This window comes from Pelodiscus sinensis, chromosome 4, assembly GCF_049634645.1.
Source record: "Pelodiscus sinensis isolate JC-2024 chromosome 4, ASM4963464v1, whole genome shotgun sequence".
Taxonomy (NCBI): domain Eukaryota; kingdom Metazoa; phylum Chordata; order Testudines; family Trionychidae; genus Pelodiscus; species Pelodiscus sinensis.
In genome coordinates this window covers 7,278,235-7,300,977 of record NC_134714.1, presented here as the reverse complement: position 1 = coordinate 7,300,977, position 22,743 = coordinate 7,278,235, and the positions used below count along the sequence as shown (strand labels likewise).

Genomic DNA, 22,743 nt, shown 5'->3' with positions numbered 1-22,743 from the left:
TTGCGTGTTTGTTACGTGTCAGAGTTCCAGGTAGTAGTAATTGTGCCTAAACTAAGATTTCATAACGTAGGAATACAGCAACACATCTCCAAAGCTTTATACAGGACTCCCATTTAAATAAAAAAACAAAGCTTAAGAATGGTCAGAGACAGAACAATGCATTTTATTTCCCCAACTTTATTTAAAGAAAAATGATGGTAATTCACCAGAACAGTCACAATTCCATTTCCTCTCTCTTTCAAAACAGAGGATACTATCCATTTCAAAATGCATGCCACAGTTGTACATAGCTCCTAATTGTACTAAGTACACAGGACACTACAGTCTCAACTTGCTCATCTTCCAACTTTCCCCAGTCTGTGGTCTGTCTTTGGATCAGCAATAATTGCCTGAACTGCTACTATGGCTTCATTAATTTTTGTTTGCAGCTCTCTGAGTTCCTCTATGTGCAGCAATCGCAGAATCTGGGCAGCTTCATTAAGAACAGCATCTAGTTCATTCACAAGAAGAAATGGATTAATAGATAATGTGCTTTCCCTTTAAAAACATGAGACACTCAGACAAGAATAATTTCTAACAGCTCACAGTTGTATAAAGCGGAGAGCGGTAAGATATTGCCAGTTTACCACGCACCCCTAGTAATGGGTCTGTTTCTCAGGTCTGGCCAGTGTGTTCTGTGCAAGACCAATGGTGGCTTTCTACAATCCTTCTGGTTCTCCAAGGCTGAAGCCACTCAAAACTGAACAAAAAGAGCTAAAAATGAGTTGAAGTTTGTGTGTAGCAGTTTAATGGTACAAGCAGTATCTGTGCCACTCCAAATAGACTATTGATATTTGACCATTATTCACTCAGAGCACGTTGTGGGAGTAAAGCATGCTACCTGCAAACCCACAAGCAAAGCACAGCAGATCAACATTGGTCCTTTTGGCACCCCTTAAATCAACAGAAATAACCTGCCAGTAGAAATAAAGTTTTATAACCGGACACTGTCAAAGGATCTCTCCTGCAATAAAGTGTCAGCCTTTATAGGGCACCAATGTAAACATTATCCTGAGCCACTATTTGACTCCAATATAGTCTTCTACTTTTATGCTCCAGCAGAGGATGGAAAAGGACTTTTGTAAACTCCTGTACATAAGGAAGATATCCATCAGCTTTGGGCAAAACTGTCTTTTTACTGTACAAATCACATAGTTTTAGAGAAGAACTATATTCTTAGTCTAATGCAGCTTGTTTAAAAAACAGAATATGTATTTAAAAAACCCTCTTACCTCCTGTGTCAAAACCAAGAATGTGCTTTTCTAAAGCAACAGGCAACCCCTTAAAGAAAACAAATTAAAATGCCATTAGAAATGCTTGGGAACAATTTTAGACATTTATTCCAAAGTTATTCAGTCAAAGTGGGCCATAATTGTGCCCACTTTACACAGGTGGCTACAACCAGAATTCACTGTTGATTACCCATTGCGCTACACAGGGTCAAATGCTGTCCTTCTGAGAAACATGGTCATCTACTTGTACATAAAAGGGAAAGAGTTTCATCCTTAACACCACTCCCTACTTTCATTGATTATCTTGCCTGCTTGTAGAGCCAGAGCCTGATTTCCTGCCATGGTTGTGGCCTGCTCTATGTTGAGGCAGATAAGGTCAGAAGCTATGACAGCTCTCCATCATGAGGCCACAAGGTCTTCTCCATCCAGCTTTTGTGGGATTAAATGCCTACAGCTGGCAGGCCGGTATGGACAGCGATGAATCATTTGGGGAGACAATGGAGCCTGGCTGGTTTGGCACCGGATATATTTATTTGTATTGTGCTAAAACCTTCAATACACTGCAGCAATTTCCCATCTAAAGCATCCAGCTGGGGTATGTATTTGTCTGTGGAGACCCAGGTTTCAGAGCTATCCAAGACAGAAGCCCCTACTGCTTGATAGATTTGCATCTTAAGGGTTGGTATGCGGTCAGAGGCTTCCAAAGAGCATGCGTAACACCTGTAACCTTACTGATATTGACTCAGCTAGGCAAGCTCTCCTCTTGGGATGCAGAGGCAAGATATTCAAATGGAACTTGTCCATTGATTATGATGGGGGTGGAGTACAGCTCCATACCCACTTTCATCAGTTTGGCCTTCCAAGTCAGCTGAGAAAAAACCACAAACATTCTAGTGCTTAAGCTGACATAGAAATGCATCTCTGGAGGTGAGAAAAGATCGAGGAGCTTGCCCGTTAGCTCTGAACAGCATCAATTCCTTATGGCAGGTTTAACACACTCATGAGCTACCAGCACAAACAGTTTGCTTGGGAAAGCAAAAAGCACTGCCCCAGAGTTTGGAGCACACCAGAGAATCATCCTTCCCTTTCCAAAATGGGAGACTGGTGCCAGTCAAGGGTAGTTTCTCAACATTTCACACCTGGTTAATATGGATCAGCTATTTCCAAGAGGAAATCCTTGCTGTGCTTGATCAGCTCAGCAGCTATAGCACACATGCGAGCAGCATGACTATTGCTAAGCTTATAAGCTGAGCTTCAAACTTCAGGAGTGACAGACTGTACATCACACAGACGGGTGGCTACTAGATTTTTCACATCCTGGAGCTGCAGTTCAGAAGCTGCATTCTTTCTATTTACTCTCACATTCTGCCTCCACGTTCAATCTGTTACCAAAGCCATCTTGGATGAGCAAGGATTTCTTCTGTGGGCCAGCTTTTAAGGTGTCCAGGTCTGTGGACTATCGTCATTGCTGGTAGATGCAGTTTACCCAAAACATGTTAGTCCTGCTTTAAACCTGTGCTCCCTAAGGCACTGAGGTGTTGGTATTCTTCACCAAGAATTCCTTACCCCTCCAATTAATCTGATTTCTACATTTTATCCTCAAAGCTGACCATGCCACAATCCAGGAATTGGGAACATCCAAAATTCAGGTTTACCCAACGGATCAACATCTCTAGCCACCCAAATGCACACTTAGCATGCACAGTCGAGGCTTTCACTGCCAAAGCGCAACTGCCATATTTTAGTGTTTTGTTTTAAAAATACCCAAAACAAATCAATCGTGCTGTAAATTCATTTTAAGCAGGTAATACTGATCCACTTGGAAATACCCGCCCACTTGTTAAAAAATTCTTAAAGGCTCTTCTAGCGTTCAGCATGAAGTAGAAACTTGGCTATAGAAATCTAGGTCCTATCCCTACAGTGTCGCTAATAGAAATCTCACGGTGGCACCTCTGTAAGGTTGTGTCTACATTACAGTGACATGGCTATGGTGGTGCAGCTATGTTACTAGAGAGCCACAGTTTAGAATGAGAAGCTTCCTACATTGACAAGAAGGGGTTTCTCTCCAGCTGTAGATAATCTACACTAGGGATGTAAGCGATTTGTGGACTAGTCCCTCGACTAGTTGACTAGTCCCTCGACTAGTTGCTTCCTTCCACTTGCTGCCGCTATCAGAGAGAGGCAGCAAAGGGGAGGGAGGAGCAGGAGCCAGTGCTGGAGGGAACCGGCTTAAAAGCCAGTTCCCCTCAGTACCGTCTCCACAGAGGGCAGGGGAGGCAGTGGGGAATCAGCCGATTCCCATCTCGTGCCTAGTCCCAGACACGCCTCTGCTTTTTAAATGTATTAAGAGCCTGCTGGCTCTTCATACATTTAAAAAGCTAAAGCGCAGCAGGAGGGACACAGAGTGAGCTGGGACAGCTGATTCCCGGCTGGCACAGGGTCCCCCTGCTGCGCACCAGCCCTTTAAATACATTAAAAGCCAACAAGCTCTTAATACATTTAAAAGGCAGAGCCACGGCAGGGTTAGCTTCCAAACTGGGAGCTAAGCCTGCTGCGGCTCCTCGCTTAGCAACGGAAAAAATCCTTCCATTAGTCGATTAGTAGATGAAACTAAATTTAACATCCCTAATCTACATGGCTGAGAGGTCCTAGCTTTATCAATGGAAGAATCCTTCTATGGGCCTACCCGCATCTACAGTGGGGATTAGGTCTAACTATCACAATTTTTCACAGCCCTGAACACCCTTGTCAATTGTCGTGCCCTGAGCAGCACAGCTAGGTCAAACAGCTTTAGGTGCACACCAACCTCAATAGTTTCAACTGTGATTCTACAAGACTATTTAAACACAAGAAGGAGCAATCGAATTACTAAAGCAGCTCAACTTCTATGTACAACTGAGAGGTCACAGCCGAACCAAGGGAATTAAGTCAAAACTAGCAGAAGGCCCAGTCCAGCTACACCCAGGCTTCGAGAGCACGAGAGAGTAAGTGGTCCTTTATAAGCACTTCTTTCCACCCCATCTCTCCTCCCGCCTGTGAAGGGTAACTGTCAGTCAAACTTACGTATTCATTTCTTACCTCATCAATGAGATTTTTTTTAAATCTAAGTTTAATCATCTAAGGTGTTATTTTCCCACAATGTTTGCTGTTTAACTTTACTACTACACTCATCTGACACAATGTATCATACTTTACATCCGTGGTCACCAACCAGTAGATCGCGATCTACTGGTAGATCTCAGAGGCTCTAAAAGTAGCTCTTGAGCCCTCTTTGAACTGCGCCCCTGCGCAGTACACTTACATTAGATTTCTTCATATGAGGAGCAGCTATTCACAGAGCAACAGCACAGGTGAGTAGCTGCGAGGAATGGTGGGAATTTTTTTTTAAAGTAGCAGTATAAGGATTGGGGATAGCAAGTGACGGAGGAGGAGGAAAAGAGAGAGGGCGGGGCTCCAAGGAAGGGGCGGGGCGGTAGATCTTGGCTTGGTCTGACATTTAAAAAGTGATCTTGGGTGTAAAAAGGTTGGAGACCACTGCTCTACATTCACAGGATGCAATATGTTTGGACTGCAAATGCTCTGGAGAATGTTAAGTTTCAGTGGAAACTATTTTTAAAATTTGTGAAAAGCTGGAAGTGTTTTTATTAACAAGCATAAAAAGAATTTGGGATCTAAATTGACCCTCCTTGCCTTATTATACCTTTTAGAGACCCGTGGCCATAAGTGGACAGTCAATTCCTTGTGGGTGGGTTCCCAATGACAAAGAAACCCCACAAAGCCACAACTAGCACAGTCAGTGTTGAATGAGCGCTCACAGCAGTCATGGCCCATTGTTTCATGCAAGTGCTGTGTATAAGAACTAAAAATGACTCATGCAAGAAGCACAGCTGGCTTTGAAGTTTCAATTCAGAAAGTTGTTACAGGTTAGGCCTCAATTGGAGTATCGTGTCCAGTTCTGGGCACCGCATTTCAAGAAAGATGTGGAGAAATTGGAGAGGGTCCAGAGAAGAGCAACAAGAATGATGAAAGGTCTAGAGAACATGAGCTATGAGGGAAGACTGAAGGAATTGGGTTTGTTTAGTTTAGAAAAAAGAAGATTGAGGGGGGACAGGATAGCCGTTTTCAGGTATCTAAAAGGGTGTCATAAGGTGGAGGGAGAAAACTTGTTCATCTTGGCCTCTGAGGATAGAACAAGAAGCAATGGGCTTAAACTGCAGCAAGGGAGGTTTAGGTTGGACATTAGGAAAAAGTTCCTAGCTGTCAGGGTGGTCAAACACTGGAATAAATTGCCCAGGGAGGTTGTAGCATCCCCATCTGTGGAGATATTTAAGAGCAGGTTAGATAAATGTCTGTCAGGGACGGTCTAGACAGTGTTTGGTCCTGCCATGGGGGCAGAGGACTGGACTCGATGACCTCTCGAGGTCCCTTCCAGTCCTAGTATTCTATGATACAGGGATGAAAACTCCTGACTTTTAGGCGACCAGATAATCCAGGTGCAATTCTCAGTTTCGGAGCAGAGGGTGAAGCACTCCTTGCTACAATGTAAACATGACAACCAATAACGAATTGATGACTTGTCAGTTTTAAGGTGATTTGGAGGACTGAGGCCACTAATGTTGCCTTTCTGATGACAAATACTGTTACGCCAATGCCTCCTTCCCATGTGGACAAGGGGGTCAGCTCGCTGCCTGGGGAACAGGGATCCTTGTGGTGTGATACAGAGTGATCTCTGGTTCTCGTCGCAGCTGTTCATGCTCCAAGTGGCAGGGAAGTCCTCCTCTTCCTCATCCTTTCTAGCAACGTTATTGGGGCAGGCAAGGAGCAGAGAGAGCTGTGCGCTCTCATTTCCCTGGTGGCACCAGGCTCTTTGCACAAAGTGGCTTTTAGCTCTCTAATGGAGAGCTGGCAACCTGAAACGAAGCCCTGACAACAATATATAGAGGAAAGGAAACAACTGGTCATTTAAAATCCCCTCCATCCAGTACATTAATTCAATTTGTGGACTCATGCCCAGGAAGCATCAAATTTAATAAGCAGCCAATTTCTATTTCATGTGACCAAAAATAACTGAAGTGACCTACTCTTTTTTACAATCCAGTGCGAATAAAATCAGAGCCTGCCTGATTCCAGGCTGTGCAAAACACTGTTCCAAGTCTAGTCATTGCACGCCAGCATGGGCATGTCAATACTATTTGAAATATTAGTCCTAGAAAACAGAGGGCTCCCTTTTCTCTAGAAGCGCAAAGGGATGCCATTATACAATGTGTAACGTGAGATAGTCATTGTTTTCTGTGGCACAGTACAGAGTTATACCTTGTGCACTGCTCAGCAACATTTTACATTTGTGTTTCCCTGCTGGTAGTTAACTTGTGCTGACAGTTAACGCCCCTCCCCAAAGAGCTGTTACTTCTTGGAAAGAAGAGTCAGTCTTCCTCGCTTCCCATGCCACTGAAATGATGATACTGAAAGCCGTCGTCGTGTACGTTAATGTAATGCTGAAGGACTGATCACCCCCATTACGCAGTACACTTTTGTTCAAATAGCTATCATTTACAAATGGAGCTAGATTTGCAATATGAAACATCACATGCACTTGATTATTCTGCAAGACCTTTCCCTTGGTCCTTCTGATTGCTATATGAAGTGGATAAATCTTCTACCGCTCCTTCCTGAACACTACTGCACACAGATTCCAGCCACAAACATCATCCATTTCTGTATGTAAATGTACTCGATTGAATGCTGTGGAAACTCAATACATCTGGTGAACTCGTGTTACGTGCACATACCTCCTTGGATTGATTTGCCTTTCCTATGGCGTCCTGAGTCAAGCGCTCTTGAACCAAAATGCGAATTGCCTAGGAAACAAAGTTTGAAGACCAAAGTAACAATTCTGTGTTGATGCATTGGCTGTCTAGTGCTGCACCCCCAAAAAATCAAACAGCTTGAAGCAGCGTTAGCCGCTACCAGAGGCTCTCTAGGAGCCCTGCTCACACAGGGTAGGATACAGATTCACTGTGTTAGCTCATCCCCAGGATAAAACTAGCATGGCTCCTGCCAAGAGAGTTGTGCCTTCTTTTGAAGCTATACTGCTAGCTGCACAGACCCCAACATTTTGTACTACTGGAACCTTTCCAATGAGGGCACTTTCTGCAGCTGGGAACCCTTTGCCACAGTCTGAGCCCTCATCTACCAGCACAGAAGGTGAAGGAAATCAGGCTATTGAATTGTCTATAAAATATAAAATCAAAAGGACATGTGCTATTTAAAAATGGGGGGGGGGGAGGAGGTCCAGCATTGATCTTGGATATCTTACAATCCTTCTGCCCATCTGGTTAATTTATCTGCAACTTGGCAACTTTAATCCATTACTATTCATACTGATATGTGTCTCTATAAAGGCCTCTAAAAATAACTCAAGGGATAGGCGAGAGCTAGAATTAGACCATAACAAAGCAAAAAGCCTGCTCATTACAGCTGTTCCTCTCACCATTTCCTTGCTATTGAGTTATCCAAGTCTGACAAAAGCACTCAAACTATTTCATGCATCACTTCACTTTCTCCTGTTGCATGGCACGTGATTCAAGTTGGTGTGTGACATTGCAACATTGCTCTAAAGCAACACAGAACGTTCTTGCAAAGCAGGGGATTGAATCTGAATTTGTTTAGTGTCTCATCACGAAATCATTAGATCTGTGATGACTAAGACACCAATAATGAAACTTAGTATAATACAATTTTTTTAGCATTGCTGGTATCTATGATGTTCTCCCTGGCAAATTTCTCAAAATGTTAGTGTGATAAGGAGAACAAGGAATTTTTGCTTTACTAGCTACTAAAGTTTAGTAAGTTTTAACTGGAACATTGGTACTCGTCTGCTTTTCTAAAACAGCCACTGTACAATATCCAAGTATTAGTTTAGATCATCCCATTGTTCAGATACAGAAATTATGTATAATAAAACAGCAATTCCACTAACACACACTAGTCACATCAAGCTAGTGAACAAAGTTAGGGTGGTTTATGCCAATGTGGAGTTTTAGTCTTAACCCAGTTAAAAGCAAAAGAGCTCTTTCTTCCAGGATGTTCTTTGTCTTACTCTCCTCCTGACTCTTTGTATTTTGTCATGCTCTCCACATTTCTGGTCCTTATTAGTTCCTTTTTTTCCACATTTTGAAGTTTCAATAAATTTACATCATAAAACAGAATAGAAATATAGCGACTATTGCTGTCTAGCACTGGATATAGTGAAGATGTAAAAACTACACATTTAGCATAGCTAGTACAGGTTTCCATGTACTTCATAAAAAGGTATCACAAACTTCACAATCCACACAATCTCCAAAACAAGCTTACACCAGGTTGTATATCCTGCAGGGCAAGGACCTGATCCTTTTGTTTGAAATGCAGTGCATATTTTTGGTTGCTGAACAAAACAAAGCTTATTTCTGCATTCTGTTCTGATCAAGACTGAGGGGTTAGCTGGCTCCAATCTAGTACAATGATGTAGGAATACAGTTAGTCTATAAGGTGCCACAGGACTCCTCGCCGCTTCTGCAGATTCAGACTAACACAGCTACCCCTCTGATAGCTTTGACTTGAGATTCACAGACGACTACTGAAAATATAGATCTATGCTTTCCAATTAAGTACTTGGGACAGGAGCAGAAATTTAAAAAAATTATCAGTTAATTTGTTGCATCTGGTTACTGGAAAGTATGATTAATTTTCAGGATAAAATAAAATCTGCTTTAGTTATTGGAAGTTGTGTCATGTGGAAAAAGCACAAGACTGGAAGTCAGGAGATATAGGTTTTAATTCTTGCTTTGCCACAGGCTTTTTAACAGACTCTGGACACACAGCTTAGCCTCTCTGTCCCTAAGTTTCTCCAACCTCTAGAAATGGAATAATACCTATTTACCTCACAAGTGTCCTGTGAGGCTTACTCATTAAAATTTTAAAGCACTTGCAGATGGTGGGAAAAAAGGCAAGAAATAAATGTAACACAACTGCTTTAAATGGCACTGAAGCATTCCAAGTACCAAACAGAAATTCACAGTTACAAGACTTGAGGAATTCTGTTACCATTTGTTGAAAAATTCTGAAATACAAATGGCCATGTTGGAAGACTATCATTTTTCACTCAAACCAACCAGAAGTTGAATACAAAATGTATTAACAAACAAACTTATTTGCACCCAAGAAGCAAAAGTTACTGACTTCACCCACCCCGTGCTATGGCTTGTTTTTCTGGTAGATATTAGTTACTCAGACCAGAGTCCCAAAACATGAAAAACTAAAGATGTAAACCTCACCTTAAGCATTATCAAATAGTCGTCATGTCGCTGGATTTGAAGAAGGTTAGCCAAAGCCATCACTCCAGCCTTGAAGTCAGGATTATTCACTGCCAAACAAATACAGTTATTATATTTGGTTCCAAGCATTGGTTAGATTTCTTACTCTGCATATATCAATCAGACTGTTCACAAATTCGAGTAAGGGGTTCACATGAATAGTTCCATGTGACTACATATGTGAGTAAGGGATTCACAATCTGACAATAAGTTTGTTTAACCTACATTTTATTTTATTAAAGCAAGCAAACACCGAGAACGGCTGAGCAATTACACTGCAGCTGTATTCTGAAAAGAGACTATATAAATAGGCAAAGTATAATTAACATTATTTTTAACCCAGTATGCATGTTAACTACATGGAAATGTCTTAATAAGCAGAAGGTCAATCTCAGTCTTATGTAACTACATACATCTACTCAACACATGGTGGCCCATGGCCTGTTTGTTTTTGGGTTTACGCAGGGCTCAACACATGGCCCACAGGTGGGATGCTTTGAACGTGGCCTCCACTGGGAAAACACAATGGTGAGGCATCTCCCAGGCAGGTGAGCTCTGAAAGACGCAAGCAGACGGGCTGGCTAGAACAGACGGGTACAGGGTGTCGGTGTTTCTAGCCTCCAGGGAGGATGTGCCAGGTGAGCTGGAGCACTGTGGGAAGTGCTTTGTATTCTTTGTTCAGAAAGAAGCTACAGTAGACTTCTGATAATCCGGCACCTTTGGGACCTAGGTGGTGCCGGATTATCGGATATGCCGGAGTATCGGGAGGTACTCCGGTGGAGGGCTGTGACAGGTCTGCCAGGACCTGCACTGCATCCAGGGGGTGGGCGGGGAATGGCGCGATGAGGGGTGAACCAGCTGCCGTTTTGCAGGAAGGCGGGGGAAGTCCTGCGCAGCCGCCGAGAGTTTCCGGGAGGGGAGCGGGCTCCCCACCCGCCAGACTGCAGTAGTTATCACTGAGCAGGGGGGATGAGGGGCAGCGCAGCGGGACCAATCCGGCAGCACCCCAGCTTGTCAGTTTCAGCAGCGGCAGACTTGGAGAAGCAGTGGAGCAGAGCAGCCGGGTGCTGCCAGGTTGGTCCGGCAGCGCTGCTGCTGAAACTGACGAGCAGTGGACTTGGGGAAGCGGCGGCGGTGCAGAGCAGCTGAGGTGCTGCCAGGTTGGTCCTACAGTGCTGCCCCTCTCGGGAAACTCTCGGTGGTGGCGCGGGGCTGAGCGCAGCTGGAACGGGGCAAGTTCGGGGACTTAGCTCTCGTGACTGCGAGGGGCTTCCTCCGCCATCCTGCAAAACAGAGGAGGCTTCGCCCCTCGCTGCACCGTTCCCCGCCCACCCCCAGCAGGACACAGTGCAAGTCCAGCAGACCCGTCACAGGGGTATAATCCCCTTCCCCTCTTCTCGCCTTTCCTTTCCCAGCAGCGAGCACCCATGGGGCTCACAGCAGCTCCAAATGTCCAGCTGGCTGTAGCACTTCTGGGTTCCAGTTGGTGCCAGACTATCGGGAGTGCCGGACCACTGGATGCTGGACAACTGGAGTTTTACTGTATTTGCAAATACATTTGCCTATATATGCAACCACATTTATGTTGTGGCCTTCAGCATGTGCGGTGAGTGTCATTGTGGCCCCGGTGCTTCCAAAGTTGAGTAGCCCTGCATCAACATATGATCTCTTTTGAAGATCTCTGCACCACTTCTTGGCTGCAGAGCAGGATTGTACTTGCTGACTGAAGTCTGAGCCAGACCGACTTTTCTGAGAGCTAATAGATAGAGTATTTGTTTGGTGATTACTTTATTTGCTTTAATGAACACTGGCTTGAGCGGATACATTTTGCTGAAATTGTTTATTGAAACCTACAGCTAAACAGTCATAGGCATGTTTTATAACTAAAAAAAATAAACTAACATGATCATGAGAAAGATGCGTATGGCCCTCAGAGCTGGGAGGGAGATGTTATACTGGGGTAAGTATGCAGCAGGAATGGGGGCAGTAGTCTCTCTAATTTTGTAATGTCTATGCACAGAATAAATGTTGTGATGTGCATCAATAGGAAGATGACATGCAACATATCACCTCCATAACATTTATTCTGCATACGGATGAGCTGTGGTGGGGTTGGGTCCGAGGGATCTGGCGTGTGGGGAAGGAGGGGCGGTCAGAGTAAGGGAGAGAGGAGGGCTCTGGCTGGGTGTGCCGGCTGCGGGATGGGGCAGAGGCGTCTGGAGTTCAGGAGGAGGCTCCAGGCTGGGGTTAATGGGCTTGGAGTGCAGAAGCGGACTGATGGGAGTAGGTGAGGGTGTGGCATCTGGGTCAGAGTTAGGGTGAAGGAGTGGGCTCAGAGCTGGGGCACAGGGTCTGGGAGGGAATTAGGGTTCAGGAGGAGGCTCAGGGCTGGGGCTGGGGCGCTTATCTGGGGCAATTCACAGAAAACCGGAGGAAAGCTAATGTGGTGACAATTTTAAAAAAAGACTCAACAGCGTGATCTGGGTAGTTAGCTTGACACTGACCCAAGCAAAGACAGTGGAACAACTGAAATGGGATTCTAATAAAGACTTAACAGAGGGCAACATAATTGATGCAAAGCAGCCTGCTTTTATGGAAAAATCGATTCTGTTGAAGTAATCTGATACAATGTTTCATTAAAGTACAAGTGTGGTTGATAAAAGTGGTATTGGCATAACATAAAAATGGCAAAATTTGCACACAGTCCACTTTGGATTTAACCGAGGGCTCGCAAGAAACTGGGTAACTGGGCAACAAAATGACAGATGAAATTCAATGTTAATAAATGCAAAGTCATGCACATTGCAAAACAATCCCAACTAGACATACAAAATGATAGTGACTAAATTAGCTGTTGCCACTCAAGAGAGAAAGAGCTTGGAGTCATTGTGGACAGTTCTCTGAAAACATCCACTCAACGTGCAGCGGCAGTCGAAAAAGCTAACAGAATGTTGGGACTCATTAAGCAAAGGTCAGATAAGACAGGAAATAGCATATTGCCTCTATAGACGTCCACTAGAACTGAAGTGTCCAATCAGTTCTGATGCCACTAGTGAACTAGCCACTCAACCAGCCAAACAGCCACATGTGGCTAGTGTGTTGGACACCACAGCACTAGAAGATTAAGGACCCGAGCAACACCAGGTTAATTCAATTAATTTTTGTTTTTTGGGAAATAAAATGAAAACGTACATGCTTTGCTAAAATCTTTGCTTGAGCTGGGGATGAAGGCTGCCCTGTGGGGAGAGATCTACCCCAGCCCTCTCACTGCAGCAGCTTGGGGCCAGGTAAGAAGCACCTCTCCATGGTTGCTGCAGCTCCAGAGGACACAGCAGAGGAGGAGGTCCATGTCTCCCCACTGGGACAGGTCAGGTTCATCTGCCCCCTGTGCTCCCCAGCCAGAGTGAGGAATGCAGCAAACTGTGCACTTTCCCCTTGCTCCCTGAGGAAGGGGAACAGCCAGCAATGTTCCCACACAAATTGGGGGAGGGAGTCAGGCAGAGTTTCAGCCCCTCCCCGAAGGGATGTGAAAGGTTAACCAGTAAGCATCACCCTTAACAGTTAACCAGGGGGTGCTGGAACAGCTCCCTGTCCACTGCCATTTTGGTGTGATTTACAAATTTTACAAATGTACTATCCACCCCATTACCCAAGTCCTTAATGAAAATACTGGGTAGTATCAGATCTAGGACAGACCCTCATGGGGTTCCACTACATAAATCTCCCAGTTTGTGATAACATATCACTCAGGAACTATGAGTACACTATTTTAGCCAATTATGCACCCACCTTATAATAATTTCATCTAGACCACATTTTCCTAGTTTGCTTCTGGGAATGTCACATGGAACTGTGACAATAGTGTTAATAAAATCAAGATATAACATATTGATTGCTCTCCTGCACCCCTCATCCACCAGGCCAGTAACCGTCGAAGAAGAAAATTAGAAGGAAAGGTTTGTCATGATTTGTTCTTGACGTCTCTGTTGGCTATTACTTATCACCTTATTATCCACTAGATGCTTACAAACTGATTACTGAATAATCTGTTCCAATATCTTTCCAAGTATCAAAATTATGCTACAATTCCCCAGGTCTCCTTTTTACAAATACATAACTATGTTTTGCCCTTTTCTGGTTCTCTGGGCCTAACCCATCCTCCTTGAGTTCTCAGTGATGATCACTACATCATTCTGATTGCTTCAGCTAGTTCCTTAAGTACCTAGAGTGCATTTTGTCAGGCCCTGCTGACTAGACTACATCTAACTAGTCTTCAGAATATTCTCTTCTTTTCTTATTCTAGCTTGTATTCCTTCCTTCCTCGTGCCCTAATAAAGCTCTAAGTACTTTGCTCTACAAGAAAGAATCTCCCACCAGAACACACGCTTCATCAAGCCAGTTAAAAAAGACTAGAATTAATATGGGGCAAAACAGTAGTACTCATCTTTTCTTCAGTATAAATGCAGAGTGTTGGGAAATAAAAGCATTCAAACAAACATTACATGCCCAATGGACAGCATTACAATATCAGAATCCATGAATTTCAAGAACTCTTAAGATGATTTTCTGGATCTATCTGGTACCCAAAATACTAAAATATGACTTTCAGACTCTTTTAAAAAATTATATAATATATACTCTCACACACAGGGGCAGGGGGATGGGGGGGTCTGCAGATGTAAGCGGAACAGATTTAAGATGTAGCAACAAAAATGTTTTCCTAGAGATCAACAAGATATAGTTACTTGCGCACTTACCATCCAAGTTTATCAGTGGCTCTGCAGTTTTTGCTGCATTATCAGCATTTTTAGCACCGTCGGGTGTGGCGTCCTTATATTTATCAGCTGTCAAAATAAAAATAGTTTTGTTTCATTAATATAAAATTCAGGTGACAACTGATAATTAAAAATTAGAGTTCAAAGTATAGAAAAAAGTACTAGTGCATACTGTTAACTGCAACTGGGCCAACTGCATTTTCAGCAAACAGTAGAAGACTTACTGGAACATTGGCAGCCAAATCAGTGTGTTATTTCCCACTACTGAAACCCCAAAAGTGAGAGATTTTAAAAACCGTGCTCAGGTAGGAGCTGTTACTATTATGTACTACTTCAAAGGCAGGGCAGAACTGCGGATGTGTGCTACATCATAGGGAGGGCTTTAAAGCTTAACAGACTCTTTAATGGCAGTCTTCATCCTAGCTAAGCAAGAAGGAACAATTCAACTGACTGTAGAGTGGAGAACTACTCTAAAAAAGGTTGCCAACTAGATTTCTAAGCTAGAACCTCTTCATTGTTAATGGATGGCATTCAATGATCATTGTAGATGGGACCATTAGTCACACATTTTAGTTGACCCTGATCCTTGGACATCAGATGGACAGAATACAACACTTCTAGTATGTGCTACCATACAACTGACACCATTCCTATAGATAACATGACAGGAATATTACCAGTTACTTTCATACTGGGGGGAAAATAAGCATATATTGCTAAGAACATTTAACTTGCTATTTCTGCTTAAAATCAAAAGATGTGCTAAAGAGAGAAAAACTGTCTTTTTTTGCACCTTTTTGCCTCAAGTGTAATCCCATAAGGAAGACAACACTGCGTATTATTTCAGTCCTATCTCTGCCAACAAACCAGGAAATTATGAGTTTACTGCTAAAATCAACCCAGAGAAGTTGCTTTAAAAAGGAGAAGCCTCTTATTCAAATGTTACAAAATTACAAAATAAAACAGGAATTCATAAAAATATCTGAAGTAAATTATACATTTAATAAACATTTTCTATGTAATCTCATTGCTTGTTTGAAAAGTTAATTGGAATGATAGCTGTTATAAATAATTTCCCTAAAACCTTTAAAATAAAAGTATTTAAAATCAGCCATACCATTATCTCCATACTCAAGCCTAACAGCTAATCCAAGAAGCCAATCAATGGTTTCTTGTCTTTCTTCTGTCTTGAAGGGACAGTTGACATCTTTCAGATACTGTAGAAAAGGGGGGAGGGGGAAGGAAAAAAAGAGAGAGACAGAGAGACAGAGAGAGAGAGAGAGAACGCATCTCTTATCATTATTGGTTGGGAGGAAACAGATCCACAAATTATTCAACATTGTACAATTACTTTGATAAATAAGCATTTCCAACAGTCATCTCCTCTATCAAGCCCAGTTTTGTTGGAAGGCCAATAATCTTGAGTAATATCGTTCTGAAAAATGTTATATTCCTACTGTGGCTCATCTGACACATTTCAGTGCTTCTGATGCCACAATTCATCATGTCTCTTAGCTCAGTAATCATCTCTGCTTCTGAACAAGTGAATAATTGATGTTTTCATGGTAATATTATACACAAGAGATTTAAGACACTCCAAAACATGCCATCTTCCTGTCACCTCCACTCCCTTGGCTTCCTCCTAACAGCACAAGCAGTAGAAAGTGGGGAAAAGGTCAGAAAAACCAAAGAATTGCACCTTCAGTGCTTTAGGGCTCTATCCTACAAGGTATGGAACACTTTAACCTCATCCCTCAAGACAATGAAGTACACAAGTAGACTAAGGATGTTAATGGCCGATAGGTGAAGCTTACCGATTGGTTAACTAAGTCCACCATGGGCAAGGGGCTGCTCCAGTCTAGGGATGTTACATGTAGATTAATCAGCTAATCAAATAGTTGATGCAACTTGCATGGACTATTTGATTAGTCGATACGGGCGCCTCCGCCTTTGGAGCGTAGCAAGAGCCCCCGGGCTGTAGCTACATTCCAAAGGCAAAAGCGCTGTGGGGAGCCCAGGGTCAGCTGGGGAGTCTGAGTCCCCAGCTGACCCCGGGTTCCCTGTGGTGCTGCCTCTTGAAACACTGCATGCAGGATCTGGCCCCAGGCTCCACATGGCGCCACCGCTTTAAAGGACCCCTTCCCACTCCCCTCCCCTCCCCCCTTGCTGCCTCTTTCTGATAGAGGCAGCAAGGGGGATGACTAGTCGTTCACATCCCTACTCCAGCCCTGCAGGGCTCAGCACAGGCAGGAGATGCTCCAGCCTAGCTGGGGCAGTTCTGTCCATGGCAGGCCTGGCTCAGGCTGCACTGCAGGCAGTGGCACTCCAGCACAGCCAGAGCAGCCCCCGTGCACAGTGTGTGGAGTGTGTGTGGTGTCCCCCAGCCTGGCAGTGGTGTCCCATCCCCCCACATGTCCCTGTTCAATTAATCAGTTAAATGTTCAGTTTAACTGGTTTACTAATTAAACAAGTAGACCCACTGAAATAAATGTGCGGAAAAATTAAGTGCTTTGCAGCATCAAATCCAGAGTTCAGCATCTTGCCGGACTGAGCCCACATTCCTTTCTGTCTGAGGAGGTCACAGTGAGGAGAGTTGCAAAGTGCTCATGCACTGCAGGACTGCCACAAATTTATAGCTGTCTGCCATACTTTCTGCGGGTAGTGGGAAATCATCCATCAGAAATAGTAACAGACTGAAGCAGTTACAGTAGTTCTTTACGCATGGATAAGACTAAGATTAGCTGATCCTCATCAATTTCCACCTTGGTGTCTAATTTTATGCAGAGAAGAAACTATTTTTAGCCAATTTCCTTTTGCATCAAAAGCAGGAACATCTTATCCAAGAAGCAAGGATACCAATTATTGACAAATTAATCATGTATAGATTAAAGCAAAAATCATGTATAATAAATTACCACAATTAGTCCTACATTTTGGCATCCAGCAAATAAAGGATTCATCATTTCCCCCTTTCATATATATCTGTTGTATGCAGTGGTAGCCACCACCATCTCAAGATATTAGAGACACAACCTGGATGAAGAAATATTTTCGACTGGACCAAGTTCCATTGGTCTCTTCTTCAGCTGCGTGTAAGATCTTTAATCAATAGAAGTTGGTTTAATAAAAAAATATTCCCTCACATGCCTTGTCTCTCAAATACATTTGTTGTAAGATACACACAAACAGACGTGGTTTATCACCAAAACTAGCTACCACACAGAGATTATAATGTGTTCTATTATTTTAGGTATGAAGTTACCTTTTCATAGGCTTTAGGCCATTCATCATTGTGTATGTTTCTTAAACTTCCTCTGTCTTCAATCTTGTAGTGTCTTATTTTCTGGTCTTCAAGCCAGACAATAAAGTTTCTAAATTCTGTTTCATCTATAGCCAGAAAAAAAAACAATATGCTAAAAAAAAAAAAAAAACATTCTTTGACTTCTGTTTCTATGAGGACAGAAGCAGACCCTTGCGTGTTTCCCCACAGTGCATCAAATCTAAATACCTCTGTCTTCACAACACTCTTTAATTTTTAAACACTATTTATTGTCCAGTCACTCTAATACTACACCTTAATTTATCATCTTTCACCATGTGGATAGTGAGAATTTACATGAGTGTTTTAATCATCTTTTATAAGTCACATATTACTAGACAGATTTAATAACCTGCTAGCTAAACAAGAATGCCATATTGTGGAAAGACGACAGTCATATACATTATACACATTCTCACCCATCTACTCCCTCATGAGGCAGCATAGAAAGATATTTTTCCTGATCAGTGATCCATGAACTCGTATGCAGGACCTATTTCCATAAGCAGCCTGAACATACCTACTAGATCAAACCCCACAAATAAGGTAGGCGGAAAAACAGCTCTCTCTCCCTTGGGTTGTACATACTACAGCTTAGGCAAACGGATGTCTAGGGTGAGAAAGCACTGTGCATGCTGAGAGGCAAAAACAGGTGATGAGCAAACTTTTGCTGCAAAAACTTATCCTTATCTGCTTCTTTTAACTATCCAATTTTTTGGTGCTTATAGATTTTGCCTGTTTGGTTTTCACTTTGATATTTACATACCCTCTGCTTCTTGTTTCCCACCCCCTTCCATTTTTTTTCCTTCCCCCTATTTATTTTGTGTCTGGACATCCTAAACTAAAAACTTCGGACATCTGAAGAAGTGGGCTGTGCCCATAAAAGCTCATAATACCATCTACATGTTTTGTTAGTCTATAAAGTGCTACCAAACTAATTATTGTTTTTTAAATTTATCCTGTACAGACTAATTCAGCTACCCACTAAAGCTTTTATAAATGGAGTACGTTCAGGTACCTACGGGATTTAGATCAGATGAACAGGGATGGGGTTTGTTTTTGGGATGCAGGTGCCCATGTGGTAATAAAGCTCCTAAGCCCCTTAGTGAATGAAGACCTGGATTTCTAAGATCTGATTCAATACAAAATGCTTTTTAATTTCAAATGTAACAGGTACTACAGAGCAATCACTAAATTGTGACTAGAAATGGATGAAAGGGCGCAAGATAGTTATCAAAGTGACATGAACATAATATCTCATCAGGGCCAGAAAACAAATTGAGAGAAACCATCGCTTAATAACATAACTGGTCCCTCAAAACTGCCATGCTATTTTGCATTGGTTCAGTCTTTAGTATCTTGTAGTAACTTCTGCCCATAGACTTCAGACCAGGATAATTTTCAACCCTTGCAGTGAGCCATTCTTTGAGCAAGGAGATCAATGTTCCCAATGCCCACTTTTTTGGGGGGGAGGGGAGCGGGGGAAGGAGAGAGAATAAAAAAAAAAAAACATTGAAAGCAGAAAAAAAAAAAGAGTACTCCCAACAAATGAAGGGGAGCTACCTGACAGGACAGACTTGATAAGGTAGCCTCAAGAGTGATGAAGGTGTATCACAAAGCACTTTAGACAAGCAAACAATGGCAAATGTCAGTATGCAAGAACTTCTCATTTTTAAGCACATAAAGAGCCGCCAAGGAAATTGACAAATCTGAAGCTTAAAATTGAACACACAGACCAAACTTCCAAAAGATTACATCCAAAGAATATTAAGGTTGCAAGAGTCAAGCACTGACAAGTTTGGAAATGCCAGAATTAAGGTTGCCTGTGCATATGCATTGTGATCATGTACTACTTTTTCCATAGGATTCTCACCTCAGTCAATGGAGGTTTTCTGGGGATGAACTAGCTCTACCTATGAAGGACACCTATCTGCAGGACAACTGCCCCTCATTGGTTGCAGAAGTTGGAAAGTGTGTAATGAACAAAGCAGGGATTACAGGAAGAGAAAGGATGGTCTCATGATTAAGGCTTTGTCTTTGCCAAGTTTAAAGCACTGCCGTAGCACTACTTTTTATGTCCCAGTGTGGTCACGGCAAACTATCTCCACAAGGGGAGTAGCTCCCTAGGGATGTAACAGTGTAATTGATTAACTGATAAGATTATGGGTTATTGCTATAGACTACACGCATTCTCCCCCCACGCACACCTTGTCAGTACAGCCAGTCCCTGACTTACAAACGCATCAACGCATGGCCACCTGCACTCACGACCAGCTGGCCATTAAGTGTGGCCCTGACTTACGAATGGCGATCCTCGCTTACGAACAGCGTGGTCCCATTGAAATGAATGGGGTCCAACTTACAAACACATCGAGTTACGACCAAGTGCTTGTAACGTAACTTGTTTGTAAGTCAGGGACTGGATGTACATTTTTTAGCAGGCTGGCCAGCAGCTTGACTCAGTCCTAGCTTGTGCTGGGTCTCAGACCTACCCCTGCTGGGGCTCTGCATTTAAATTGTATTAGGAGCCAGGCGGGCAGGCAGCCTGGCTCAGTTTAGGCTTGCGCTGGGTCCAGGAACTCAGCCCCCGCCCCCCATGCTGCTGCCTCTGTATCAGAGGCAGCAGTACCAGGCAACCGGTCCGCGAGGGGAACCGATACAGAGGCAGAAGCATGAAGTGTAAGGGGGCTCCTCAGGAGTGAGGCCAGAGCGCACTGGCTGTCAGCTCCACCTCTGAGGACTTTAGAATAATCGAGCAACCAATAAGAATTCATGAGGTTAATCGACTATTCAATTAACCCATATTTAATATCCCTACAGCTAACACTGTGGTGGGCGCCTGTTTACACTGGTAAGTCTAGGACCACAAACTGAATGCAGGTAAAATACAATTCTGAATAACTGCTCACTAATTGAGCACATCCTGGTATTGAATGAAACAATAGCGTGTGGAAAAAATACAATATGCCCATGTAACAACACCCTGTAAAACAATGTGCACACACAGCTGGACTACAGCTGTGCAGGCAACTTGAATTCTCACACTTGCTAACGTAATTGTGGAACATTGCAACCCTCATGAAACAAACAAAATATTGACTCCAGAAAAAGCCTGATCGGACTTTAGCTCAAAGGGCAAAGCATTGATTATTAGCTAACACCTTCCCTGGGGCTGCCTTTTCTCAGCTCAAGCAAGCCCAAGGCAGGGACTGGATCACCCCCCAAACGCACAGCCTGTGCTGCTCCTGTGGGCAGGGAGAAGGGAGGGCAGGGCAACCCTGGGCTGCAGCCAGGGACAGGAGCTGGGCAGGTGGAGACAGAGATGGGGGCGGGGGAGATGAAGAGTCCATTGGAGCAACCAACCGCGGGGCACGGCGGGAGCCAGAGCAGATGGAGGCGAGGGGGAGGGTAGAGTAGGGGGGGCTAGTGGGGGGGGGGGTAACGGGAGTGGTGGGGGGGGAATGGAGCAGAGGAAGGGCTGGGACTAGAGGGGGGGCGGCCAGAGTAGAGGGGGCCCCGGGACTAGAGCGGGGAAGGGGGGGGCGGGACTAGAGCGGAGGGGGGTACCGGAGTGGGGGGGATGAGAGTGGAGCGGGGGGGCGCTGGGGGCCGGGACCGGCCGGAGCGGGGCGCGGGGGGGGGCAGGACTAGAGGGGAGGGGGGTACCGGAGCGGGGGGGATGGGAGTGGAGCGGGGGGGTACCGGAGTGGGGGGGATGGGAGTGGAGCGGAGCGGGGCGCGGGGGGGGGCAGGTCTAGAGGGGAGGGGGAATGGGAGTGGAGCGGGGGGGGGTACCGGAGCGGGGGGGGGCGCTGGGGGCCGGGGCAGGCCGGAGCGGGGCGCGGGGGGGGCAGGGCTAGAGGGGAGGGGGAATGGGAGTGGAGCGGGGGGCGGGGCGCTGGGGCCGGCCGGAGCGGGAGGGGGGCAGGGCCCCACCTCTGCAGTTGAAGCTGGCCGGGTTGTGGTAATCCAGCGCCGTGAGCTTGCGGCGGAACATGATCCCTCCGCGGGCCGCAGCGCCTCCGTCTGCGCGCACCAGCCGCTCGCTCGCTCGCCTCGCCGGGCAGGGGGCGGGGAAAGGGAGCGGCCCAGGACTCCCACTGGCCCAAGGTCCAGAGCGGCACCTGCCGCGGCCAATCGGCTGCCGCGGAACGAGCGCGAGGGGCGACGCCAGCGGGCGGGGAGCGGGAAGAGAGCGAGGCCTCGCGCGCCTCCAAGTCTCCCGACAGCGCCACCGGCGGACCCAGGCGGGCTGCGGAGACGGGGGGCGGGGCAGAGAGCGGGGGCGGGGCTGCGGGAGGGGGAAGGGCGTGGGGAGGGGTCTGTGCCAGCCCCTCCCCCCATCTGTGCCAGCCCCTCCCCCCATCTGTGCTCTCCCACAGCCCCTCCCCTCCCCATCTGTGCTCTCCCACAGCCCCTCCCCATCCCTTCCCCCTCCATCTGTGCCCCTCCCCTCCCCATCTGTGCTCTCCCACAGCCCCCTCCCCTCCCCATCCCTTCCCCCTCCATCTGTGCCCCTCCCCTCCCCATCTGTGCTCTCCCACAGCCCCTCCCCATCCCTTCCCCCTCCATCTGTGCCCCTCCCCTCCCCATCTGTGCTCTCCCACAGCCCCTCCCCATCCCTTCCCCCTGCATCTGTGCCCCTCCCCTCCCCATCTGTGCTCTCCCACAGCCCATCCCCATCCCTTCCCCCTCCATCTGTGCCCCTCCCCTCCCCATCTGTGCTCTCCCACAGCCCCCTCCCCATCCCTTCCCCCTCCATCTGTGCCCCTCCCTCCCCATCTGTGCCAGCCCCTCCCCATCCCTTCCCCCTCCATCTGTGCCCCTCCCCTCCCCATCTGTGCCAGGCCCTCCCCATCCCTTCCCCCTCCATCTGTGCCCCTTCCCTCCCCATCTGTGCCAGCTCCTCCCCATCCCTTCCCCCTCCATCTGTGCCCCTCCCCTCCCCATCTGTGCCAGCCCCTACCCATCCCTTCCCCCTCCATCTGTGCCAGCCCCTCCCCATCCCTTCCCCCTCCATCTGT

General features: G+C 45.5%; 1 protein-coding gene across 1 annotated transcript; it reads right to left on the bottom strand.

Moving 5' to 3' along the window:
• Positions 1-157: 157 nt before the first annotated feature.
• On the bottom strand, positions 158-21,816 carry RTRAF (RNA transcription, translation and transport factor). The gene is made up of 8 exons (XM_075926198.1): positions 21,656-21,816; positions 17,663-17,787; positions 15,518-15,617; positions 14,383-14,469; positions 9,587-9,675; positions 7,061-7,129; positions 1,272-1,320; positions 158-490 (listed from the first exon to the last, which is right to left on the bottom strand). The coding sequence occupies exons 1-8, from the start codon at positions 21,714-21,716 to the stop codon at positions 336-338; spliced, it is 735 nt and encodes a 244-aa protein (XP_075782313.1). The 5' UTR covers positions 21,717-21,816; the 3' UTR covers positions 158-335.
• Between the last annotated feature and the right edge of the window lie 927 nt (positions 21,817-22,743).